Source organism: Eurypyga helias, unplaced genomic scaffold (assembly GCF_000690775.1).
Source record: "Eurypyga helias isolate BGI_N326 unplaced genomic scaffold, ASM69077v1 scaffold29007, whole genome shotgun sequence".
Lineage (NCBI taxonomy): Eukaryota > Metazoa > Chordata > Aves > Eurypygiformes > Eurypygidae > Eurypyga > Eurypyga helias.
In genome coordinates this window covers 19,525-42,267 of record NW_010264249.1, presented here as the reverse complement: position 1 = coordinate 42,267, position 22,743 = coordinate 19,525, and the positions used below count along the sequence as shown (strand labels likewise).

General features: G+C 42.5%; 1 protein-coding gene across 1 annotated transcript in view; it reads left to right on the top strand.

The window, feature by feature from the left end:
- GUCY2C (guanylate cyclase 2C (heat stable enterotoxin receptor)) overlaps window positions 1-22,743 on the top strand; it is a 44,251-nt gene that overhangs the window by 5,348 nt on the left and 16,160 nt on the right. The window contains exons 5-16 of the mRNA XM_010156334.1: window positions 2,068-2,189; window positions 3,060-3,156; window positions 5,780-5,894; window positions 6,767-6,902; window positions 8,941-9,034; window positions 9,468-9,571; window positions 13,478-13,559; window positions 16,731-16,836; window positions 17,306-17,368; window positions 17,945-18,016; window positions 18,962-19,066; window positions 20,311-20,397. Of these exons, the coding sequence (XP_010154636.1) occupies window positions 2,068-2,189; window positions 3,060-3,156; window positions 5,780-5,894; window positions 6,767-6,902; window positions 8,941-9,034; window positions 9,468-9,571; window positions 13,478-13,559; window positions 16,731-16,836; window positions 17,306-17,368; window positions 17,945-18,016; window positions 18,962-19,066; window positions 20,311-20,397 (1,183 nt within the window). The remainder of the gene's footprint in view (window positions 1-2,067; window positions 2,190-3,059; window positions 3,157-5,779; window positions 5,895-6,766; window positions 6,903-8,940; window positions 9,035-9,467; window positions 9,572-13,477; window positions 13,560-16,730; window positions 16,837-17,305; window positions 17,369-17,944; window positions 18,017-18,961; window positions 19,067-20,310; window positions 20,398-22,743) is intronic.

Here is a 22,743-nt window from a genome sequence, read left to right as displayed (position 1 = left end):
TCTCCGTAGATGCCTTTTTAGGGCAGGAGTCTTACAAAGCTCTTGTAATGTTCATCCCCATTAATGGCTTCAATCTGTGAGCACTATTGCTACTCCAAAACATTCCCAAAGTTCAAGCTTTATCTCTCTTTGAACAAACTGACCCCCAGTGATCGCGGAGTTTAAGCTCTCACCAGCTTGGGGCAAAGGAGACATCAGCCTGTGCTTGACTCTGAGGAATGCTGGGTTTTCTCCTTGCCTAAAACCAAAGGCTGTTTGTAGTCAAATAGGCTCTTTAATATACTGATATTTCTAATTGCTCTTCTATTTTTGACTCTTATTTAATTTTCCACTCATGCGAGTGTTTCTATGTTCCTTTGAATTTTTTTTTTTCCAATTTTGGACATAAAATGCTGATTAATTAAAAAAAAAATTCTTGTTTGTCCTAGTAATTTTATAAATCTTGCTCACAGGCAGCCCAGAACTAATGGAAATAACTGTTATTTAACTTTCCAATTCACAACCTGAGGAACTTGCAGAATTTTAAGCAAAATCTATGATTGTGTAAACTTTAGGGTGATATAAGCATGTGTTTACATAATATTCTGTACACTTTTTTTTCCCCCTGAATTAAGGGGGCTAAAAACGGATCTCCAGTTCACTGTTTTGTAGATATTTAGGGACTTCTATTGAGTCCTCCTTATTTTTCAGTATAAGAAGCAACTTGATCACATGATGCAATTGCTATGATTACCTCTTTCATGCTCTGAAACATCAGTGCACTTTGCTTATCTCTTACTACAATCCCTATTTCTCCATCTTTGCAGCTATAATTGCCAATGCATTACACACACTTTAGCTACATCCCTTTAATCCTGAAGGTTTCATATCTTTCAGGGAAGTCAATGCAGGTAAGTTATTTCCCAAATGTTTCTTCTCTTGTCATTATTAATACTTTTGTTCTGGACCTTCTTTATGACTTCAGAATTGTTCAAGCTCCTTTTCTTTATTATTGAATTAACTAAAAATATTTAAAATTGATTTTATATCTCTGCCCATTTTTCATCCTAATGTAGTTGTAAAAATGCATCTCACTGCTTTAATAGAAACTGTCAGCTTGAAGGTTTTTGAAATGTTTCATTTAAAAAATCCATCTTTGCTAAAGCACAAGTTATACTGTATGGGCTAACTGTTTTCCCCATATATGTATAAAAATAGGTGAATACCCACAATAATAGCAAAATCAGGTTATGTCTCAACTATGCATATGTTCCTGTAAATTAATGGTTAATGATTCTGTTCCTGGAAAAAAAAAATAGGAAGCAAATGATATTTAGTAGTTTATAGGACTGGGATCTCAGTGTTCCTAGATCAAAAGCTAAGTAGTTTGAAAACAAAGAGATTTCCTTTGGTTTTCCCTCTTCATTAACTTTATTTCAGACAGAATTTCTCTTCTCAGACACAACACGTTGAGGCAAGAATAGGATTTAGGAGTTGGCTGTTTTTGCTTAATCTTTTAGCTAGCTTTTGCTCACTTGATCTTTTTTTTTTTTGTCTTCATTTTTCCCCTTCCAGTTTTAATTGACTCAGTATAAGGGTTTTTTGTTGCTACTTGCCTTCCTTTGCTTCTCTCGCAGTCAGGGTACGTGTGTGGGTTTTTTACCTCAGTTCTTTCTGCAGCTCCCATTTACTCCTTTGAATCTTCACGTGTGTCTTCTGAGATTATCACTGATGTTTTAAAACAGCAGAGCTTCCTGGCTCTGCCTCCCAGTTAGTCTCACTTACTGTAATTTCCCCATATCCCTGATTTGTTTTCTTTATTGTTAATGTCTTCTTACATCATTGTATTCACTAAACCCTCATCCTTTATACAACCAGGCTTAAATACCTCTGGGTGACTTCCCAAACACTTCTGTCTTTCATGCTCTGTATTGATTTTCTCTCTTCTATTGCTGCAGAAGGAAATGTTCCATACTGCCTTACAAACACTCTTGTGTGCTGTAAACAGCCTATCTCACATTTTGGCTTTTTTAGGAGGATGTGAGGAGTTCGCAATTTTCTGACAATATTTGTGCTCCCTTGTGTCAGGTACATGAATGCGCTAGATGCTGGAATCACACAGTTCTCTGAAAAACTGAAGTTCAAGGAGATTTTAAGGACTCCAGAGCAGCTTAAAAGAACTGTGAAAGATCCAAACCGGGAAAGCAATGGTAAGCCGGGGCTGAGGGTGCACTCTCCTCTGCAGGTAAGTTGCTTTTCCCAGGAAATCAGACCTACCTCTTAGTTATATTTTAGGGGTAGTTTTTCCACAGAAATAGTGGAGAAATGCAGATGTACCATTTCATGTGGATGCGAACATAAAATGGCACAAAGTTCCTAGATTCCTTTCTGCACCCTCATAAAATATGGGGGAACATCCTGGTACCAGGGAGCTTTTGGGGTAAAATATCCCTTCTAGGCACAAGCTCCATTTTGTGGAAGATTCAGAAATCCAGGAATCACAACTCCTCCTAAGAATAGCCTTAGATACTACAAGAATGCTTAGTGCAATACCATTCCTGTGTTTGCAGCCCCGGTACATATATGGGTCTCATTTGTGCCATCAAGGGGCACCACTTCTGGAAACGATCCATCTAAACTTGTAAAATGGATGAGTAAATGCCTCACCCTCTCCTAAGACTAAGCACCTGCCATCAGCAGGCCAAGTGACTGTGAGAGTAATAAGTAAGCCAATGAAACTATTACTTGAATGCCATTTAACCGAGAAACATTCATATTCAGTAGCCCGTATTGCATCAGAACTGTTAATGCTTATTTGAGTGAGGTCAAGGTAGTGCTCTCGTGCAATCAGACAGAAAACGGTGCAGGTGTTGAGGCACCTTGTACCACTTTCCCTCAAATATCCCAGTCTCCCTGCAGAGAGGATGCAGCTCTGTGCCTGGGTCCTAGCACAGCCCAGGTAATGTGCCTTAGCCCAGCATTGCTCTCCTGCCTGCTACTCAAGCACGCGGAGGCAGGCGAATGTCCTCTTCTTGCCTGTACCTTTCACCAATCTGTCTCCATTTTTTCCCAATCTGCAGTGATCATCATGTGTGGCTCTCCAGCTGACGTCAGCACAGACCTAGGGAGAGGGAAAGTGGATAAGGACATTGTTATCATCCTGATCGATCTCTTCAAGTAAAGTATCACCTTTGCTTTTCCTCTTTTTTCTGCATTTTGCTGAAGGATGGAGATAATGGAAATAGTCTGAGTGGAACTGTTTTGTTGAAGGAATGCTCTCTCACAAAATTATTTCCCTTGCTGTTTATCTAAGCTGCTTAGTGTTTAATTTGTGGCACACCCTCTACAACATCCCCTTTAGTTCACATAACACTTTCCTAGGGCAGTGACAGAAGAGGTAGTGGTGACGTCGTCCTGTGGACTCCTTGGTGCCATGAGAGAACCACTGAGTGCAAAGTCAGAATACTCACGAGCTGTTCATATGAGATATTGTACATTTTTCATACAGTCTGCCCACCCAGACAATATGTAAATGTGGCTTAGAGTGTATTTTTCTAGGCTCCATTTATTCCATTTAAAATGATTTAAGAGTGGTACAACTGTCTCTTCCACTTTATAACTTTTCCACTTTATAACTCTCTTTAGGTAGTCTTTATGACTACATAAATCTATCATTTCAAAGACATTTCTTAGTATACAGCCTAAGTTTTCTGTTGATCAATTTCATCTTTACATTAATAATTACAAAATCTTTATATATGTGGACCGATACAAACTGGCCTTATCCCTGGTAGCCTCAAAAGCTTTGGCTGTGTATGAGGACCGAGAGCTGACCTCTGGCCCTAAGCCTAAGTGCCACAGCACAGCTCACCTCAGGTGAATGGCTAAGTGTAGACACCCAGACTGCTTTTTGGTACGGCTCCAGTCACGGTAGCAAGGCGCAGTCTGGGAGAAAGCTGGTTGCCCTAACCCAAAACCATGCTCAGGACTGTGCTGGCAGCTTAGTGGTGTGGATGATCACAAGGCCACTGACGTAGCAAGAGAATACGTGAACTTCCAGGGCCTGTGGCACTTCCCATCCCTCACATCTAAAGCTGACCTTGACAGGGCAGGCCTGAGGCAAAAGTGACTTCAGTCATTTAACCTTTGGGTCTAAGCTGGAGTCTGGTTCAAGTTCTAAGAGGATCTTCCCTGTCCTGTACACTTTCATGTTCACTATATGTATTTTTCAGAAGTGGCTTTAAGAGCTTTAGACTTTCCACCACTTCATCCAGGCACTAGGGATCCCCAGTTGCTTTTCTTGAGGCAACTGGCCAGACTTCCTGCTTCCTTGCAAATCCACAGCGGGGACTACGCATGTGAGTGCTTTAACTTACTGGTGTTACATACATGATTGTTGTCTCACAACAGGTGAGGGCGGTTAGGGCCTTCCCTGCTGTGATACACATCCTTCTGATATAGCCAGATGCCTCAGCCCATTTTATATGCTGCCCTCCCAAAATTTGCTACATACCCCTGATTTTGCTGAATGCCTCAAATCGTGTTCTGCTTAAAACAGAAACAAAGCACACACACACGTGTTAGACCCAAGTTCAAACTGTAGAGAAGTCAGCAGGCAAGGTCCCATGTTTCTCCAGGAATCAAGTCCTTCAGACAAAGCAATGGATTGAATTTTTCTTCAGCTCTAAGCTCTCTGGCAGCCAAGACACAAACAGTGTTTAAGCCTCCCTCAGGGAAGGTGGGATGCTGTAGGATTATCTAGTCTGGTGGAGCCTAATGAAGTTTCCTTTTCACCTGGCTAGTTCAGCCCAAGCCTGAATGAAAAGCACCGTGAAATTCTTCAGGATGAAAAGTACGGTGTGAAAGTCAGAATGTTCAGTAAAAGGCAGGGACAGGGCTCTGGTGTCAGGATCCCACCTGATGGCCATGGGGTGGAGCCTGTGGTCACCAAAAATTCTTAATACAGTACTGACTGAAAAAAATAAAAGGATGATCAAACATGAACAATGAGAGAAGGCTCATAACAGCTTCCTTTTTTTTAATCAAACTACAGCAATGACAGATGCTGCCACCTGACACTAATACCTATTGCTAAATCCCTCTGTAACATGTGAATCCAGGGGTTGCCAGCCTGTGAAGCACTTCCAGATGGCCTGTCAGTGTGATGAAACCAAAGACACCTGAAAGCTACAATTTATTCTGCTTGTTTTAGCATAGTTTTCAAGTTCACACAGTTTCCTCTGATTTTCCCAGCTCACTGAATTAAATAAATCAATAAGCTGCTCCCTGCACCTCTCCAATTGCCTCATGCCCTCCTGTTAAATGCTTTTAGTGCAAATCCTGCTGTGATGAATTCTAGCAGGAAATCTCAAAATTATAGGAACATGTAAAAGGGTGCAGAAGAGGTCAGAAACATGCACAATAACATGAAGAAAATACAGATTGCTGTACTGTAGATTCCAAGAAGAGACTCAGTTTTAATAAATATAAACTCATGCTTGAAAGGAGATGAACAGGACAGGAACCAAAAAGTTACCATAATAACAATAATTCACTACAACCTTTGAGTTTCAGATTGCCAGATCTCTTTGATATTACCTTCTGATGTAGTTAAGCACAGCAGCTGGCATCAGTGAATGAACAACATAAAGGGTGTTGTCCATGATGAAATTTTATGTTTGGAACTACTGTTTTAACCTGTTAAATAACAGTGCTGCTGGGGAGAGGAGAGTGATTCTGTCATGGTTACCACTGCCCCTGTTGTTGATTGTTCGTGGGGTTCTTGTGCTTTGCTTTGCAGTAACACATATTTCAGGCACAACAACTCAGCCAGTTACATGCAGAATGTACTTGTTCTGACCCTGCCAAGAGATAATTACAGGATGAATACCATAAAGACCGAGGATGCTGACCTGGTAACCACACTATTTTATATCTGTTTATTGCATTCAGTTCATTCATGTTCATGCACTAGGAATGAAAACTGCACTTTTGTGTGCAGACATGTATAAGTGGTTGCAACCATTGCTGTTTCTGTCCAGGGGTTTTCCAGTTAAACTTCAGAAACAGGATTTTTTTTTTTTTTTTCTGTATGAATATGTAAGGTTTTTTTTAATTTCCTGAAAAGCAGAAACTATGAAAACCCTGTATCTACTTGGTGAAACTGATACTCCTGCCATCTGCTCAGGAACCAGGCTCTGCATGTAGAGTTCCTTCCAGGATTTGTGGCTTTGAACTCCAGCTCTCCAGCAGGCAGCCTGAAGGTTCTGGTTGGATTTACAGGGCTTCCAGATCCCCCAGCCTGGCCTTGATGCTTTCTGGGTGCCAGGTCTATGGCAGGATGCTGGAAATTCTGGCACAGCTCCTTATCCCTGAGATGTGGCCATCTGGAAGCCCAGGCTCGCTGGCACCACACTAGATTATCTGCACAGAAAGTCTAATCCAAAACTGGAGGCTTTGGGTACCCCTGAGCAGGTCTACCCAGAACTTACAATGTAGGATTTCTTGAATCCTTTGCATCAGGATCAACAAGCCAGAGCTTTACATTTGCCTCTTCTAAGTTTTCACCAACTCCCTGTCTTCATATGCCAAAAATATATTTTGTTTATTTTAATTTTTCCGAGTGAGAGTGCTTATGTGGCATTGCTCATCTACTCACTCAGCAACTAGCAGATTCTAGTCTTCCATGCTCGAGTTTTTTTCCAAATGGAGACCACCAAAGATATTGTAGCTTTAGGACAGTAACATGAACTGTCAAATAGCTGTTTCTCTTTTTCTCCTGTTCTAGATGGAAGATGACTATTTTGTTGGCTATTTTAATGCAGTCTTATTGTTTGGACATATTCTGAAGAAATTTATCTTCTCCCAGAGCCCAGTGTCACCTCTCAGTTTCATCAATGAATTCCGAAATACCACTTTTGAAGGTAATAAAAAAGTATAGTCCTCTGCAGGGTTCACTCAATTGAAGAGGGTAAAGAAATCTGGTTTTAAGTATTCTTAGGATAAGTCCCTGTTACACTAAACAAATCCCATCCCTTCAATGAGTTTTATTCCCACTTCTTTTTCTTTTTCTATCCTTTTTTCCAAGGATGCTATCTTCAATATTAGCAAAGGCACTACATAGCAGTCATGCAGAATCACCTCAGTGAATGTAACACAGAAGACAGAGAAAATAAAAATGATGATAATTTGAAATACTGCAATTTGTAACGGTGTTTGAGGACCAGACTCCTTTCTGGGCTGCTGTGTCTTTCCTGTTGCTTTGAAGTGCAAAGCACATTTAAAGAATATTGCTGCCTAAGGAGGGGTGGGGGAAGCAGGGGAGACAGAGCTTCCCAGCCAGCAGAGATGGAGGACGGGAACGAGGCCCTGAAGCTGGTGTCATTCTTTTGACAACGAGCTGAAGTCTCTGTAGGGAGACTATTTGGAGAATGGGAAAGGAACTGGGAGAGTGAAGCACCTGGGTGGGTTTCAGAGTCCATGCTTCCTCCAGGGGCAACCTGGCATTCAGGTTGCTAATTCGCGACAGTGGCATTTCTAAGCTTTGCCCCAAAGGTCGAATCTTGACTTGGAGGACGGTGTATATGAAATATGATTGATGTTCAAAATGACTCTGAAATCCACTTAGCTAAGCTTTAATGAAGTAGTTTCAATGTTTTTCCAGTTTACAAAGCCGTGGTAGGCCTGGGTGCCTGCAGTGCGAGTATAAGCCAGCTGGCAATGGGTTGGCTCTTCTTCGTCAGCTTCCTTGTCCCTCTCATGGGTTGTCTAGCACCCCAGGGCTTTTGTAGGCTGCAGGCTTAGAATCACAGAATTCAGTCATTAGGAAAAGGCAGATACAGGACTTACACAAAGAAGTGACAACATTACCCAAACCTGGCAAAATACAGTTTACCAATCCTGGAGACAGCATCCTCTTTTGAATATCAGTAAACTTCAGTTTCACTCTAAATTTGAAAGGTAAGTTGCACAAACTTTCTCCTTATCTTGCACTGCACTGCTCCACATTAGTTATAGGTTTAGTTTTTTAAAAAATCCTAAAAGTGAAAGCTGTTGAACCACCCTCATTCCTTTTCGTGCTGGAGGCTGGTAGAGTAGGGAGTTATTTTGATATTAAGGAGGTGGACCATGAAAAACTTAGTTTTTCAGGTGAAAAGGGAGAAGGCAATTCCAGAACTAAAATAATGATGCTGCTGAACTTTAGGAAAAATAAAATAAGTCATCAGCAACAGCAGCAGAAGAGCATTCTGAAGCTGATAAAAAAGAGTCATCTGAAAAAAGAAGGTAAAAAATTAAGGCGAGACTTTGAGGAGTGATGGGTATTGGCTAAGCTTGTGCTCGTGATGAATTGACTGACTTCACGATGGCAAAATCAAGCCATGCTGAGGGACTTAGCAAGTTCCACCTTAAAATCCTTGGAATGTGCTACATAGGCAATTTCTCAATCTGCACATTTGCTGACATACAGAGGTCACAGGAGGTTAAAGGGAAAAAAGAACGTGGTTAAAAATAAATTATTAGAGCCAAGAAGGTAGTTCTCAAAAGAGTAAAGGAATGAAAGTATCCCTGTATTTCCTTTGTTGCTGATAGATCCAAACGACAGGTGGAGACAGGCAATTTTCCTTTCTTACTTCTAAATTGGTCCCTCCAAGGGAGGTTACTCTGACTTTCTTGGTAGGCTGGAGAATCCTGACAAATATATTTTTCTGTAGCTAGAGGGAGACTTTCCTCTTCGGTACAGTCAACAGTCAGTTCAACACCTTTTATTTGGTTTTGTAGAGAAAATGTAGCGTGCTATTAAAGGAGAAATAGCGCCACGCTAAGCTGACATGTATTCTAGCACGTACATGAGGAAGAAAAATATCCTGAGCATCAGAAATCCTTTTATTTATCCCATCCTTCCTGCCACATAGTTGCGTTTCTGAGAACACAGGCCCTCTGACTAATTCCCTGTGTCTGCAGGTGTACTGGGTCCTGTGACCCTAGATGAATTTGGAGACGTTGACAGCAACTTGATCCTGCTGTACACGTCGCAGGCTGCAAATCAGGTACGTATGTCTCAGGGAGCAATCGTTTGACCTTACATATGAAAGGAGAAACAAAATGCCCTGTACTATTGCATAAGAGAGATGAAAATAACTACGGCAGAAGTGGTGTTGTGCCAAGGCACCATGTGCGTGCCAGGAGGGGTCATGAGAGACGTGCTGGAGACTGACAGGGTTGATGTCACCTGGTGATTCAGTAGGTGAAGTGCAGCCGGTATTTTGTGGGACCGACACATTTCTTTTCAGAAAGAGGGGAGGAATGAGGAACAATGTGGCAGCCAAACCTATGGCTAAGATGAGGAATGCACCACTGAAGCAGATAGAGTAAGACGGACTTCAAGTTTGGACAATGCATTTATTAAGGGTAGTTTGGAGCAAGGGACAAAAGAGGGAGAACACAGCTTCTGACGGCATTTCTTCCCTCCTACACCCATAGTTCAGAAGCCTTCTGTATTTCAACACTCACAAGAACGAGACACACATGACAACTACCAGTCCGGATTTCATCTGGAAGAACCACAAGCTGCCCAGTGATACTCCAAGCACTGGTGAGACACCCGTTAAACCTACCTCTTCTTCAAAGACAAGCCACACAGTCCTAAGATCCACCTGCTCTGCATTCCAGCATGCTACCTTCACATTGCTCCCAGACAGTGACGCCAGGAGCTGGGGGCAGAACAGCATCTTTCCTCCCCCAACTCCAGCCCCCCATGTTATCCGCATCCAGCCCAATTCTAAACATACATTTCTGTTTAGACACTACAAAACCTTTTTTTCATAGACTCCATACTGTACCAGTGATTGCGGGGAATACCACGGTGTGTTTTGGAGGTCACCCACAAACGTAAACCCTTCAATAGGAGATGGTGGTGATGTGAATTGTTTGAAAAAACGTTTAGGAAACGCAGCAGAGTTGAAGTTATGATGAGTTATCTGACCCTGCATTTCCGTATTGGTGACGCAGCAGGGTGGCTTCTGTTTGCTCCTTTATCCTTGTTGTCGGGAGCTGTGGAAAAGTCGCAGCATTGTGCAGGGTCGGGATGCTTCTCTGGACGGGTCTCTTAGATGAACTGGCTCCTTGTAGAAAGACAATAGAAAAATCTGAACTCTCAGAAATCCCCACCTCCTTTTCTTTTGAGTTTTTGGTGACTTCTGGACCAAACAGTTGAATCCCCTTGTAATGCAGCACAGCAGAGTATATCCTTGTCAGTCTGAGCAGATTGGTGTGTTTCCCCATGTAGATTGCTGCCACGTGGTAATAATGGAAAGGTACATTCTTCAGGGTATGATAAGCAGGATAAAAATCATTGCAGTGGCAGCGGTTGCAAGGGTTAGTGCACAGTGGGTTAGCTTTCACCTGAGTCATTCCCATCAGTGAGCGTCCAAAGGTGCTGCTGTTAAAGGTGTCTGCTAAAGGCCTCCATCAGTCTGCTGTACTGCTTACCTCTACTAGGGAATATGACCAGTAACGGGAGGAACAAACACCTGATAACCGACAGCCCATTCACAGTAAGGTGGTACATGGACCCAAACACTTCTATTCCTCGGTGAAGTCAATCACACGGCTTCAAATTAAGGCTTGCTGCTTGGCCCCAGCCTGCTCAGTGTTGCTCCAGTCCCACTCTCATTCATCCCTTGCTCCCCACAACACACTGCCTTGTCAGAGGATCTCTATGTCTTTAAAACATTCCCCTGAGCACGTCCTTGTTTGAAGCTGCTGTATAAGGGAAAAAGAAAAATGTTTGGGAACTGCAGAAAGCCAGTGTCTACAAACTAGTCGCTTAACATTTGGCGCTTAAGGAAGGCCTGACTTTGTGGCCAAGCTACACTAAATCAAACTAAAACCACATCCCGCAGGCACTCAATTATTTTGTTCTCACATTTTAAAAAAATAAACCTTTCTTCAGTGTGAGTCTAAACAAATACATTCCTCCAAAGGACAACTTTTTACGGCCAAAGCTTAAGTAGGTTTAAGTATGGCCAAAGCCAGTCAAAACTTTCCAACTAGAAATACGTTTTTTCCTCCAGGGAAGTGAATAAACACAACAACCAGAGCCCTGCTCCTTCCTAAGCTGGCATCCCTTAAAAAGAGAGACTTCATTCACATTTTAGCATTATTCAGAAAGTTTGAACCCTCGCTCTAAACATGGATAAGGTCAGCCTCCAATACACAAATTTTTCTGGTTCCAGAGGACCTGAAAATAGTTAATTTGCGATGCACTCCCCCTTTGCGTGTTGTAATGCTAAGAGCCAGGAGGTGGTAGCAGAGCCTCAGGAACGGGAAGTTGCGGTTCCCACAGTGCTTCCATGGGCAACTTCCTCCTGCCCATTGTTAAGCTTCGAGACGCTATTCACAAAGCGTAAGTTTTAGACAATTCGTAGGAGATGGCTTTGCACATTCTCATGTTTATGTCGTTTTATAGCGGTAACTAAACGTCCTTCCTTGGTGGAGGGAAACGGTAGTCCCGGCAGTTTTCAACCGAGAGCATCAGACCGACGCAAAGTTACTAGGAGGCCCTGAGCCTGATGCTGGTGAACACACAGAAAGAAGGTGGGAGACGAGGTACACAGAATAAAAAATCCAAGCCAGACAGCTGGGTCCAACATCTAGAGTTCCTAAACTGAATTCTGTGTCAGGTGCAGACACTTACATTGGTATGTTCAAAATCCTCACCCAGCTGGTGTTTGTTTCTGGAGGCAGACAGTGTTTGTCTTGTTGCTTTTTATTTATTTAGTAATTTTGACACTTCACTGTTTTCCTGTGTGCCTTTATTTCTGTTTCTGGGCACACGCAGAAGGGCATTAACCTCAGTAAGTCTCCATAGCTTGGCTCTTTTACTATCCATAACCAACGTGGCAACCTGTGAAACTAGGTTGTCCTCTGCCTCCTTTGCCCGAGAGACTTGCTCAGCAGCGTAGGTACACTTTAGATGTGTGGACACCAGACAGAGCTCTGCACTAATGGACTGCTGCTCTTCAAAGGAAGTTGGTGGCCACAACTTTCCTCCCAGTACCCCCTGAGCTCCAAGAACCGACCCAAGACAGGCTTCAGTTCGCTTTTGCACTTTAAGACAATGAAAATTACAATCTTAAATAATCAGTTCCCGGCCTCACAGTTCTGGCTTCTTGCTCAGAACTAAGATCCTCGTGTGCTCTGTGATTTTGGGTGTAAGTCCTCAGATGTCTGAACAGCCTGATTTTCAAATTTTTTGGTACCTGACAGCTTCCAAGGACACTAATCTGGTATCTTTGCGCTGCGCCAGATTAATTTCCCTCTATAGCACATGAATTTCATGTTGAAGAGTAGAGTCCACACAGTACCACTTGTCATTCCAACACAGTGTCTACAGGCGTGTCCAGAAATGAGTCCACAGTCTCCAACGACTACAGAATCACTTTAAACAACTGGGGCAATAAGGGAAGAACCCAGGTGTGAAATGTTAACAAGCTTGTGTATGTTAAAAGCTATACCATGATTTTCATTTTGACCTTATCGTGGATAATAACTTCTTGTGAGAAATTAGTTTCAAATCTACAAGTGGCTGTACTCTGTATCAGCTGAAATTCTGGGTGGCAGCTGTGGTCCTCAGGTGTATGTCATCCTGAAGCAAATTCTATCAGTAAAGACTCTGGAGACTCTGAGTGATGAAGGTGTGAGTAGTTGTGGAAAATTCACTGACAAAGAGGCCTGTCCTTCTCACTGGGTGGGTACCCAGCAGGACTGGAAAGGAAAAGACACGCATTATAAAGCCTGAATCACAAAGTCATCACTGAGTATTGTGTTTCGTGATAGAAACTGTAGGGACCAAACCCTTGTTCCCAGGTTCAGAGAAAGCCTTATCCAAAGAAGTCAATGAAAAGCCCATTTTGCATTAATCCCTGGGTATGATGGGGGAAAACAATGTTTCCTGCCTCCTAGTGACTCGGATTTTGAATGGTCAACTGCTTACCCCACCTATATCCCTATAACACAGGGAGCTGTACTCAAGGTTTGCCTCCACCATTCACTCTTAGGAAGTTACTGAAAGGAGAAATTGGGTTGCCTTTTTTTTAAAAATGTGGTTTACCAAGAAAAGTCAGCTTTATTCCTGGACTATCCCAGTTTGTTTTAAAAGAGGAGAAGACCCGGAAACTCTGCTGCTGAACTGATGTGAGATTTAGTGCTGTTAGATTCACCTCCCACCTGGGTGTCCCTACAGAATGCCCATGGCTCCTTGGGGATGTAAGGCTGTGCTGCTCCGGGTCACACTTCATCCCACAGTGAAAGAGGCAGGGACTTGTCATCTCTAGGCAGTACTGGACTTTACCAAAGCTTCTCAATTTGGCTGAGACTAAAGAATACCCCTCCTCAGCTACTGTGACTCGCACGTGTGTGGGTGAGGGTAATTTCTTACAGTATTGTTTTTCAGTGTCCTCTGTCAAGTTGTTTATTTTTCAATTTTTCTTTTCCACAGGCCCACACATCTTGACCATTGCTGTCTTTGCACTGACAGGAATTGTGATTCTGGTTCTGATCATCTCTTTGCTGATTCTAAGGTACCAACCCCCTTGGCCCTCTTTCCTTGAACAGTTTTCCTCCTGGAGCAATGCCTTTGATCTCTCCTTGGAGCCATTCATTAGCTTACCTTACATACCTGGGTGGTTGCCCTCAGTGTGAATTCTTTAGTATATGCCAAGTAGTGTTTGCATCCATAGTGTTGTTTGTTATGTCAGGTTAATAATCAGGGGAGAAGATGCAGCAAGGCACAGAGGCTTTGCACCTGCTAAAAAGCTCTGATTCTTATACATACACAGAATTGTATGTCTCAGACCAATCTTCAGACTTCTCCACTTACTATCTTTAGCTTACTTGGGGTTCACTTACGTTTCTTTAATCTACTGGTGACATAAAAATTCAGTCTAGAGGGAGGTATTTGTCATGAGTTACTGTAGGAATCATAACACCGAGAGGTTTTGGTGTTTTCATTGCATGGATCCATCTTGTCTCCCAGTTTCCTCTGACTCAGTCCAACTTTCTGCATACTGACTTTTCTAATAGCTAGAATTTCATAACACAGGTCAGCTTTATCACGTCGGAAAAAGGAGAACTAGAAATCAATTATGTCTTCTTTTGCTGGAAGAAATGCCACCCCATTCCCAAAGAATATAGTTTTCTTTCATATTTAAAATAATTGTCTTATGTCGGCATCTGTTTTCAGTAGCTCAGCATCCCTCTTTGCTATATACCAGAGAATTTCAGAAAAAGCAAGAAAATCAGGTCTTAAGAAAACTTGTTTAGAAAAAGATACTTCCCAGGCTCTCTTATTTTGAGTGGACTGATCTGCCTTGCTAATTAAAGCTTTTCACAAGGGAAAGTTCAGATGAAGGTATACGACTCTTACACATCCAGTTGTACTCAGGAAATGGAAGACCTAATCATTGCCACATCTGAGCACTAACATATAAACAGACAGGTAAAGCTGGCTACGAAAGGCTACAAAAACTGGTAAAAATCTGTCTGGAGACAGTTTGGACTTGTTGTAAAAGGTTCTATACCCTTCCACATTTGCAGATGCATAAAATCTCAAGATTCTCTTTAGATTATTAGATTATTATTGTATACATACCACTGTTATATTCCCAAGCATCAAATATAGAAGAGATTCCTGAGGATTTTTTAGAAAAAAGCTTGCCTTTTTTGTATTGAAATACTAGCAATAGTTGCTACCAAAGAATCCCCCCCCTAACAAGCAAAGAAGAGAGGCTCAGCTATGAAGATGAATGATATGCCTCATTATTCCTTCTTCACCTTCCAAGTTTCTAGGACACTTGAAGTATCTCACACCTTCCTTTGTAGTTCTGACTGCTAAATAAAAAGGCAAAATCCTGAAAGACACATAACTACATACTAGGCCTAGTAGATTTTCATTCAGTTTGATATGTACTTAATCAGCAGTTGATACCAGCTTGAATTGCAGTGCCTCCTGGTGATACAACACAGTTTATCAGACTGAACTGAGAAAAGGTCCCTTCTTTAAGGCCCCTTCCAATCCAAACGATTCTATGATTCTAAAAACAGTTCTTACCACAATCATTGACCTCCCTTTTCTTACACATGTGTGAGTTAAAATATGTTGGAAAAGAGAATATACATGTTATTGGTCAATACCATGGTGTGCTGGGTTCAGTCAGGAAAGAGATAGCCCTCTTTACCGTGGCTGCTAGGAAGCTGTTCCTGGATGCAGGGAGAAGCACTGATAAGGTCTCAGCTGACACTGGGGAATGCCTGCACCAGATTCAAGGTCTTTCTCCTCTTCTGATCCTGCAGCTGCATTCCCAGCTCTCACTGTCTCGCTACAGGTGGTGCTGAGACACACAGTTCAGGCAGCTGATCCAAACTGACCAAGGGAGTGTTTCATTCCATAGTACGTCATGCTCAGGGCAGAGGCAAGGAGGAGGTCCGGGAGCCATCACTCTCTCTGCTAACCCTCTTCCCGACTCCTGCATTAGCTGCTTTGCTAACTCCTGTGCTGGCTCCTTCGTGAGGGAGTTGGTGGGTTTGTTTAGTTTTCCTGGTTGTGCCATCGCTGGTAGGCTTCACTCGGAATCTGCTGCAACAGCTCTCGGGCTCCAGCCCTTCGGCTGTGACTCTTGGGATATGATCGCTCTTGGGCTCTCTGGCTCTCTCACTTCTCAGCACATGGTTGTGCATTGGTCAGTGGGTGGTGAGCAACTGTATCATACTTGTATCATAATTGTCTCCTATTGTATTCTATGTTTTATTTTCTATTATTTTAATTATTTATTACAAGTAGTATTTGCATATATTCACTTAGATTCAATTAGTAAATAGTTCCTATCTCAATTTTACGAGCTTCCTTGTCTTTTTCCTCCAATTCTCCTGTGCTGGAGGAGGGGAATGGGAATTTTTTGAGGGTGGCTTCATGGTATTTTGCTAGCTGGAGCCAAACCATGACACATGGGTTCTCCCATTTGGAGCATTTGCCAGCAGCCATCAGAGTATTGGGATTGCCTTGCAATCTCTCCAGTCAGTCTATTTTTTAATATAAGGAGGACTTGCATGGGTAAGCAGGTAGTCTGATGAGTGCTAGTCTTCTTGCAGCTCTTCCCTAAGAGAAGACAGTGTCTGCTCTGAAGTTCTGCAAGGGAGACAGCAGTTTCCTTCTCTCTCTTCCAAGGCCTCTTCCCTCATTTTTACAAAATGTGCAGAATACAAGGGACATGCATAAAAAGGCATCTCATCTCAACGCTGTCATTAGCTCCTCACCTGGTGTTGTATTCACACCAGCTCTTATTATCCAGCACTGATGCCAGGACTTCCTTCGGCTTGCATTTGTTTGTGGGACATCCCTTCAGAGTACATCCAATAACGGAGGACAAGATTATATAAAATACAGACAGCCCTTTGTGCTTTAAATTGTTCTGACCTCCCCTGAGATTCCAGCAATCGCCTAGCAGTTGTTCTGTTCTGTTCTTCTGCTATGTCTATGAAACTGAATGAGCATTTAGGCTTTCCCAAAGCTAGAGGAATTAGAACAGCCTCAAACTGGAAAACTGTGCAAGAGCATAGGGCTTGGGCTCAAGCCTTGTCCACCTGACACTCCATCCTTGTGTCATCCTGACACTGGAAGCTTCTCTGTCCTAATCTCCTCTTGTGGGTTTCAGTTCACTGGGAGGATATTCTGAACGAGTTTGCTCGTTTTGCAGGAAGTACAGGAGAGATAATGAGCGTCGGTGGAAGAAATGGTCCCACATACCGCCTGAGGAGATCTTGCCTCTGGAGACCAGTGAGACAAGTCATGTTAGTTTGAAGGTAAGAGAAGCACGATGCCTGAAACTGGGTCTTGGATTCTGACTTCTAACTTGGACCTGTTTGTTTTTTTTTTTTTACCCCTCACTTGCTATATTGAAAAAAAAAAATCATTCCCCATCTATCACTCCCTAATAGAATATACCTCTTTCCCAACAGTAAAGCTCATTTTGTGATGGGGCAATGGGCTGGTTATTGATTTCCAGTCTCTTCCACACCAGCACTGTAACAAATTATGTCCCTGTGCTTTGTTATGCCTCTGTAACACCCAAGAGCATGAAAGCAGCAGGCGGAGGCCTTGGCAGCTGTGGGAGCTGCATGGATGTCCCACACTTTCTGTGGCATGGAGTGGCACTCCCTAGAGAGGCTTATACTTCTCTGTGTGGCACACACCGACATTGCTTATCGTTATAGACCTGCCAAGTGGGGAGTAGGTGATAATTGCAAGTTAATTATTCTTCTTTGTTCTCAGATTGATGAAGATAAGAGACGTGACACCATCCACAGACTGCGCCAAGGCAAATATGACAAGAAGGTAACCTGACTGCAGTGTCCATGCTCCCTTCCTTGGCTTGGGAAGGGGCTATCTGGGAGGAGGTCGTTCCTCTCCAGAGACAATTCCACCTCTCCCAACCCTGCAAAATGGTTTGATCTTATGAAAAGAATAAGCTATTTATTCCCTATCAGGTGCTTTGCATTTTGTCATCCATCATAAAATATTAGACTCCAAGAACCACTAGCCCAGTCCAGAAGTGCAGAAACAGAGGGACTGGAAATCTGACACATTTTGGTACTGAGAAGATTGATGGAGGACAGGCCATTCACATGGCAACTCCTGTACATTCAGTAAAGCTATCTGCCTGACTGATATATATTCCTGTTGAGTTAAAATTTGCATCATGGACAGTTCTAAATAGTTCCTACCTACCTGGCAAATCTTTTGAAAGAAATATAACTGTTACTTACTAGCTGATTAACTGAAACTTCAGCAGCGTAGCAGTAGGCAGGTGTTTCTGAAGGATTTCCTTGTATGGACATTTCTTGAAAAAGAAGGATGAATTGCTGTTGTACTAAACCTATGATTTTTTCCCCACTATTATTTTTTCTGCAGGTGGTGATCCTAAAGGATCTCAAAAACAACGATGGTAATTTCTCAGAGAAGCAAAAAATAGAACTGAACAAGGTAACTGTTGCATGTAGCAACTGGACCCTGAGGGTGGGATGGAGCTGATGGGTGAAGTCATTGCTTTCCACTGTCAACTCCAACAGCCATATGCTTGTGCATGTTTATGAGGTGGACGGGTAATGAGTTCCTCAAAGGATATTGCTCGATGAACTTTCTCTTTGTGTGTGTGATCTCATCACCAGTTCAGAGTCTGAATTGTAAGCCAATGAAGCTGAAGATGAATGAAGTAATTCGTGCTCTGTCATATGGCCTTGCTAAATACATTTTTATAGCTGATGCTATAAGGCAATGTACTCTTTTTGCTCCTATCATGCTAATTCATTAGTAGTGGAACATTGTACTTAAATCTTATTATTGAATGCCAAGTGCAGCTCTTTAAATATAAGTAACTCTCTGCTGACTTGTGCATACAGACTCCTCCAGCATGAGAGATTAATTTGGCTGCAGTACTGCATCTTTTCTGAATGAATAGTTTTCCTTTTTACACAACACAGCTATACTGTGAATTCAATAAGCTCTAAAAATACCTCAAAGTAAACTACAGTTGTCTATATAAATGGTCCAAGTCCATAATATCATGCAGCAACATTAAATTTTTATTACTTGCTCTTTTACTGACTGATTCACAACATTCTGTCACTCATAGTGGCTATTCTGGACAACTGGGAGGTTTGAGTAGAGATGCAATAATGGAGACTACAGTGGGCCCTGGAAATAACTTGCAGCATCCAACAGCACCCACTCTTATCTCCCTAATCCAGAAGGCTTTGGAATGGCAAATGTTTCCAAGTACTTCACTCAGTGCCTTAGCACACACTGGTTTAAAGGAAACTCATATATCTTATCAGGACTTGAGATAAAAAGCCACACAAGTATCCTTGAACTGTCTTTCTGTACTAACAATGATTGCTTTTAAAAACAGATGCAATGTTTCTGTTGTAGCTCCTACAGATTGATTATTACAACCTCACCAAGTTCTATGGCACTGTGAAGATCGACACCATGATCTTTGGGGTGATTGAGTACTGCGAAAGAGGTTCTCTGCGGGTAAAGAATTTTGCAGGTCTCCTTCCACCCCCAAGTTATCAAATTTCAAAGTAAGAAAAAAAATAATCCCCATCTCTACGTCTCTGGCCCTAATGCAGCAGCCATGGACTGAGCAAGTGGTTACAGGTTTCTGACTCTGTGTCCCCCCACCTTGCTCAGTTCTCTCCAGCCTTCCCTTGGTGCTGCTGCGGCTGACGTCAGTTTGATGGTTGTCAGCAGCCAGAGGATGAGCTGAGGTGGAAGGAGGGAACAGTACAGGCAAAGCCCTGCCCAGGCAACATCCAGTACTTGTGTTGTCTCCCTTATTGGGAGCATGGAGGATATAACTTTTTGTTTTCCAAGCTGTAGCTGTTGTCTCTGCTGATGCCCTTGTGGACCCCACAGTGCCCCCAGAGTACAAAAGGATAGAGAAAAGAATATATTCCCTATTAATAAGGGACAAACAGTTTCAGGCTGGAATATGGCAAATCCTGTGCTGTAAGGGACAACAGTCCTTCATTTCTATTTATAAAAAGAAATGGTAAATTGGTGTCTGGCAAGAGTTATGGAAAGACTTATACTTCATTACTACCAATATTATTTCAGTGCTAATCACGAAGTAATGGTGCCATCAGCTCTTCTGCAGGCTTGCATTGTCTCTGCTTCTGAGTTCATACAAAGACTCTCATCAGCAGCAGTGGTCTCTGGAACAAACTCACAGCAAGGCAGCAAAATAACAGCTCTGTCTCTAGTTCTTTTCTTGTAAACTGGCATACGCGTGGAGGTTTACTTTTAGCAACGGAAATCATAGTGGCTGGAAGAACTGTAAATGACTGGCACTTTAAGATAAAGGAACAGTCTACTCTGAACTTCTAAGGCCATGAGTAAATTGGTAGAAAATGGACTGTGAGCACATACCACAGAAATTCCTTTCCCTTCCTCTTGTATACTTTGCCCATTTGTGTCTCAGCTATTTTGCTTTATTAAAGACTCAGATTTAAAAGCAAATTCACTGTTGACATTTTATTACACAAAAACCTCTTTTCTGGAGTCCTCAAATTTCTAGCTGTGTGTAAGCCTAAAATATATTTAATATTTCTTGGTTTCTGAGTCAATGCCTGCTGTAGTGCATGTACTCCCTATAAAAAATGAAGGGCTACCTCTTCCAGTCCCTGTTTGATAGGCTGTGTGATTTAGACACTCATATCTCATCTTCTCCTTTTTCCCTGATGCAGTATAGAACCACTCTTTTCCTCTTTTCACAGGATGTTTTAAATGATAAAATCTCCTACCCCGACGGCACATTCATGGACTGGGAATTTAAAATCTCCGTCATGTACGATATTGCCAAGGTAAGCGGGCTGCTGACAGTGCAATGTTAATCAGCCTGTTCCGTCTTGCAGAACGGATCTTCTGGAGAAGGGCAGCTCTCAGGATCTTCTCCTTTCCTTGCTAGAGGGTGTCTGCCTTTCCACTCTTCCATCCTCCGGGGATAGGTGTATGAGGCAAGAGGAGCCAGTGGCTCTTAAACTGAAGGGGGAAGTGGGAGCCAGAACTGGCTTTGGGCTATTTATAAAAAAAGAAAATATGCCCCAAAGAAATGTGACCCAAAGATCAGAGGGTTACAATCTGTTGACCAGTGGCTCTGATTAGTAGGGCCTGTGCAGTCACAAGACCTGCAAAACACACTGCTCTCTGGCCTCAGGAAAGGCATATAAAGGAAAACTGTTTTTTCAAATTATTCCAGTTTGTATCCAGAGACAGGATAAACTTTTTCTAAATAAACTGTTCATTTTGCATCCTGATTTTCTCATTCACTCAAGTGAGAAACTAGAAACTAGAACTATCCATTTCAGGCAGTTTGAGAGGGAAGAAATTCATCCTGTACAGAAACCAAGACTGGTTTTCAGTAGCTTTCAACAGATCTTTACATTTTAGGTCATTGTGTAGGAGGACTCAATATGAATGGTAAAGAAAATTCTGTTCTACATTAGAGACTTGTATCTGTTTAGCTGATAGTTAAAGAACCTTTAGAATTCACAGGTATAATAATGGGTTACACCTTTGCAGGTAACATAGAGAATTACCTCTGCCTGTTTGCTAGTTCTCTGCTGCTCTCCTCTTCCTATGGCTGGTTGGACAGTCCTCCATCTCCCTACATGCATCAGTTCAGATTTGGTCTCCACGACGAATGATTCCACTGTGTCTGTTCTAAAGAGATATTGAAAATCTTGCTCTTTATTAAAGCCCCCTTAATCCAAATTGTCACAGTTTGTTGCCCTTGTTAATGACTTTCAAGTTCAGTTAACGTTCAGCATTAAGTTTCAATTTAAACAGCAGCAGTGGAGTTTCCCCTCCTCCTCACAGCATATCAGAAAACACAGTATTTTTTAACCCTTTGCAGTCCACCTTCAGATGTTTCTTAAGAAAACAGGGATTAGTACTAGCTCTGTTTACAAGAAGGAGAGAGAAATCCCAGTCCCTGTGAAGGGAGTGACCAAATGCCCAGTGACTGCACTGGGACTGGGACTTCACAACCAGTTGTTCACTGCCCTGTCGGTAATGGGGATGGGAGATGGAGTCTGAGGGTGGGTGGCACGCTGCATCTGTTCTGGGGAATGACTCCCAAGCGTGAGTAGCCATGTTAGTGGGGATGGTTCACAAAATATTCCTGAAAATTTGCATGTACCTATGAATACATTTGGACCATCTGTCAGCCTCTCCTATTCCTTGACCTGATGCTGTGGTGAAGCCTCTGGGACCTAGACATTTCCATGAACTTCTTGTATTGCTTTTCCCAACCCACAGCTTCCAAATCTCCAGGCACCTTTTCTATTTTTATTAGAATGGCTTCTTGCTTTACCTAAGTAACCTAATAGCCCTTCAGCTCCAGGTCTTCTCATCCCAGATTCTGCCCTTTTCAAGCCCAGCACAGCTCTCCAGGCTGTTAAAATCTCTATGACCAGCTCCTGCAGTTCCTTTGCCTTCCTTTCGATATGCTCCTCCCTCTCCACACCACTTTCCTACTCCCTGCTTTTACCGTTGCCCAAACTGTCCTCGTACTTCGCCTACTCTTCATCTGGCACAGAAACTCCTGTATCAGTGTTTCTGAGCAGAGGAGGTTGTACAATTTCTCTCCCCTGGGACAGCTAGCCAAGCAGTGGCTATTCCTAGACCATCCCCTAGTCCACCAGAGGATGTGGGGTAAGCCAAGGGGAAGCCCTAAATCTGTTCCATTTATTTTCTTATCAATCTTTGCTGTCTCTAGATCTGACGGTACCACCTGTAGCTACATGTATTTGGTTACATGTGACCAAACAGCTCTGATGAAACGTCTGCTAAAAAGGAATTGCAGCAATCAAGCCTTGCAGTTATTAGTGGATTCACTGTCATTGCAACACTATTAAATAAGGGGCTGCTGCAGGATATTGTGCAAGGGATTGTAATATTCTTCCACTGTGTCAGGAAAAGGGTTCTCCATCAGAACTAGAGCTTCAGAGCAGAGGTTACAAGAATGCCTCAAGGATTTAGCAGTACTGTGCTGACAGTCATAAATTTTGAAAATCACATCATAGGCTCTTAATAGGTTCTGTGTTTTCAGGTGGGCACATAGGATAGTTGGAAGGAGAGAGAAATTTTATCAGAAAGAAAATTTTATCAAGCACATCTCTAAGACTTCTGCCTCCAGAAACTGTTAA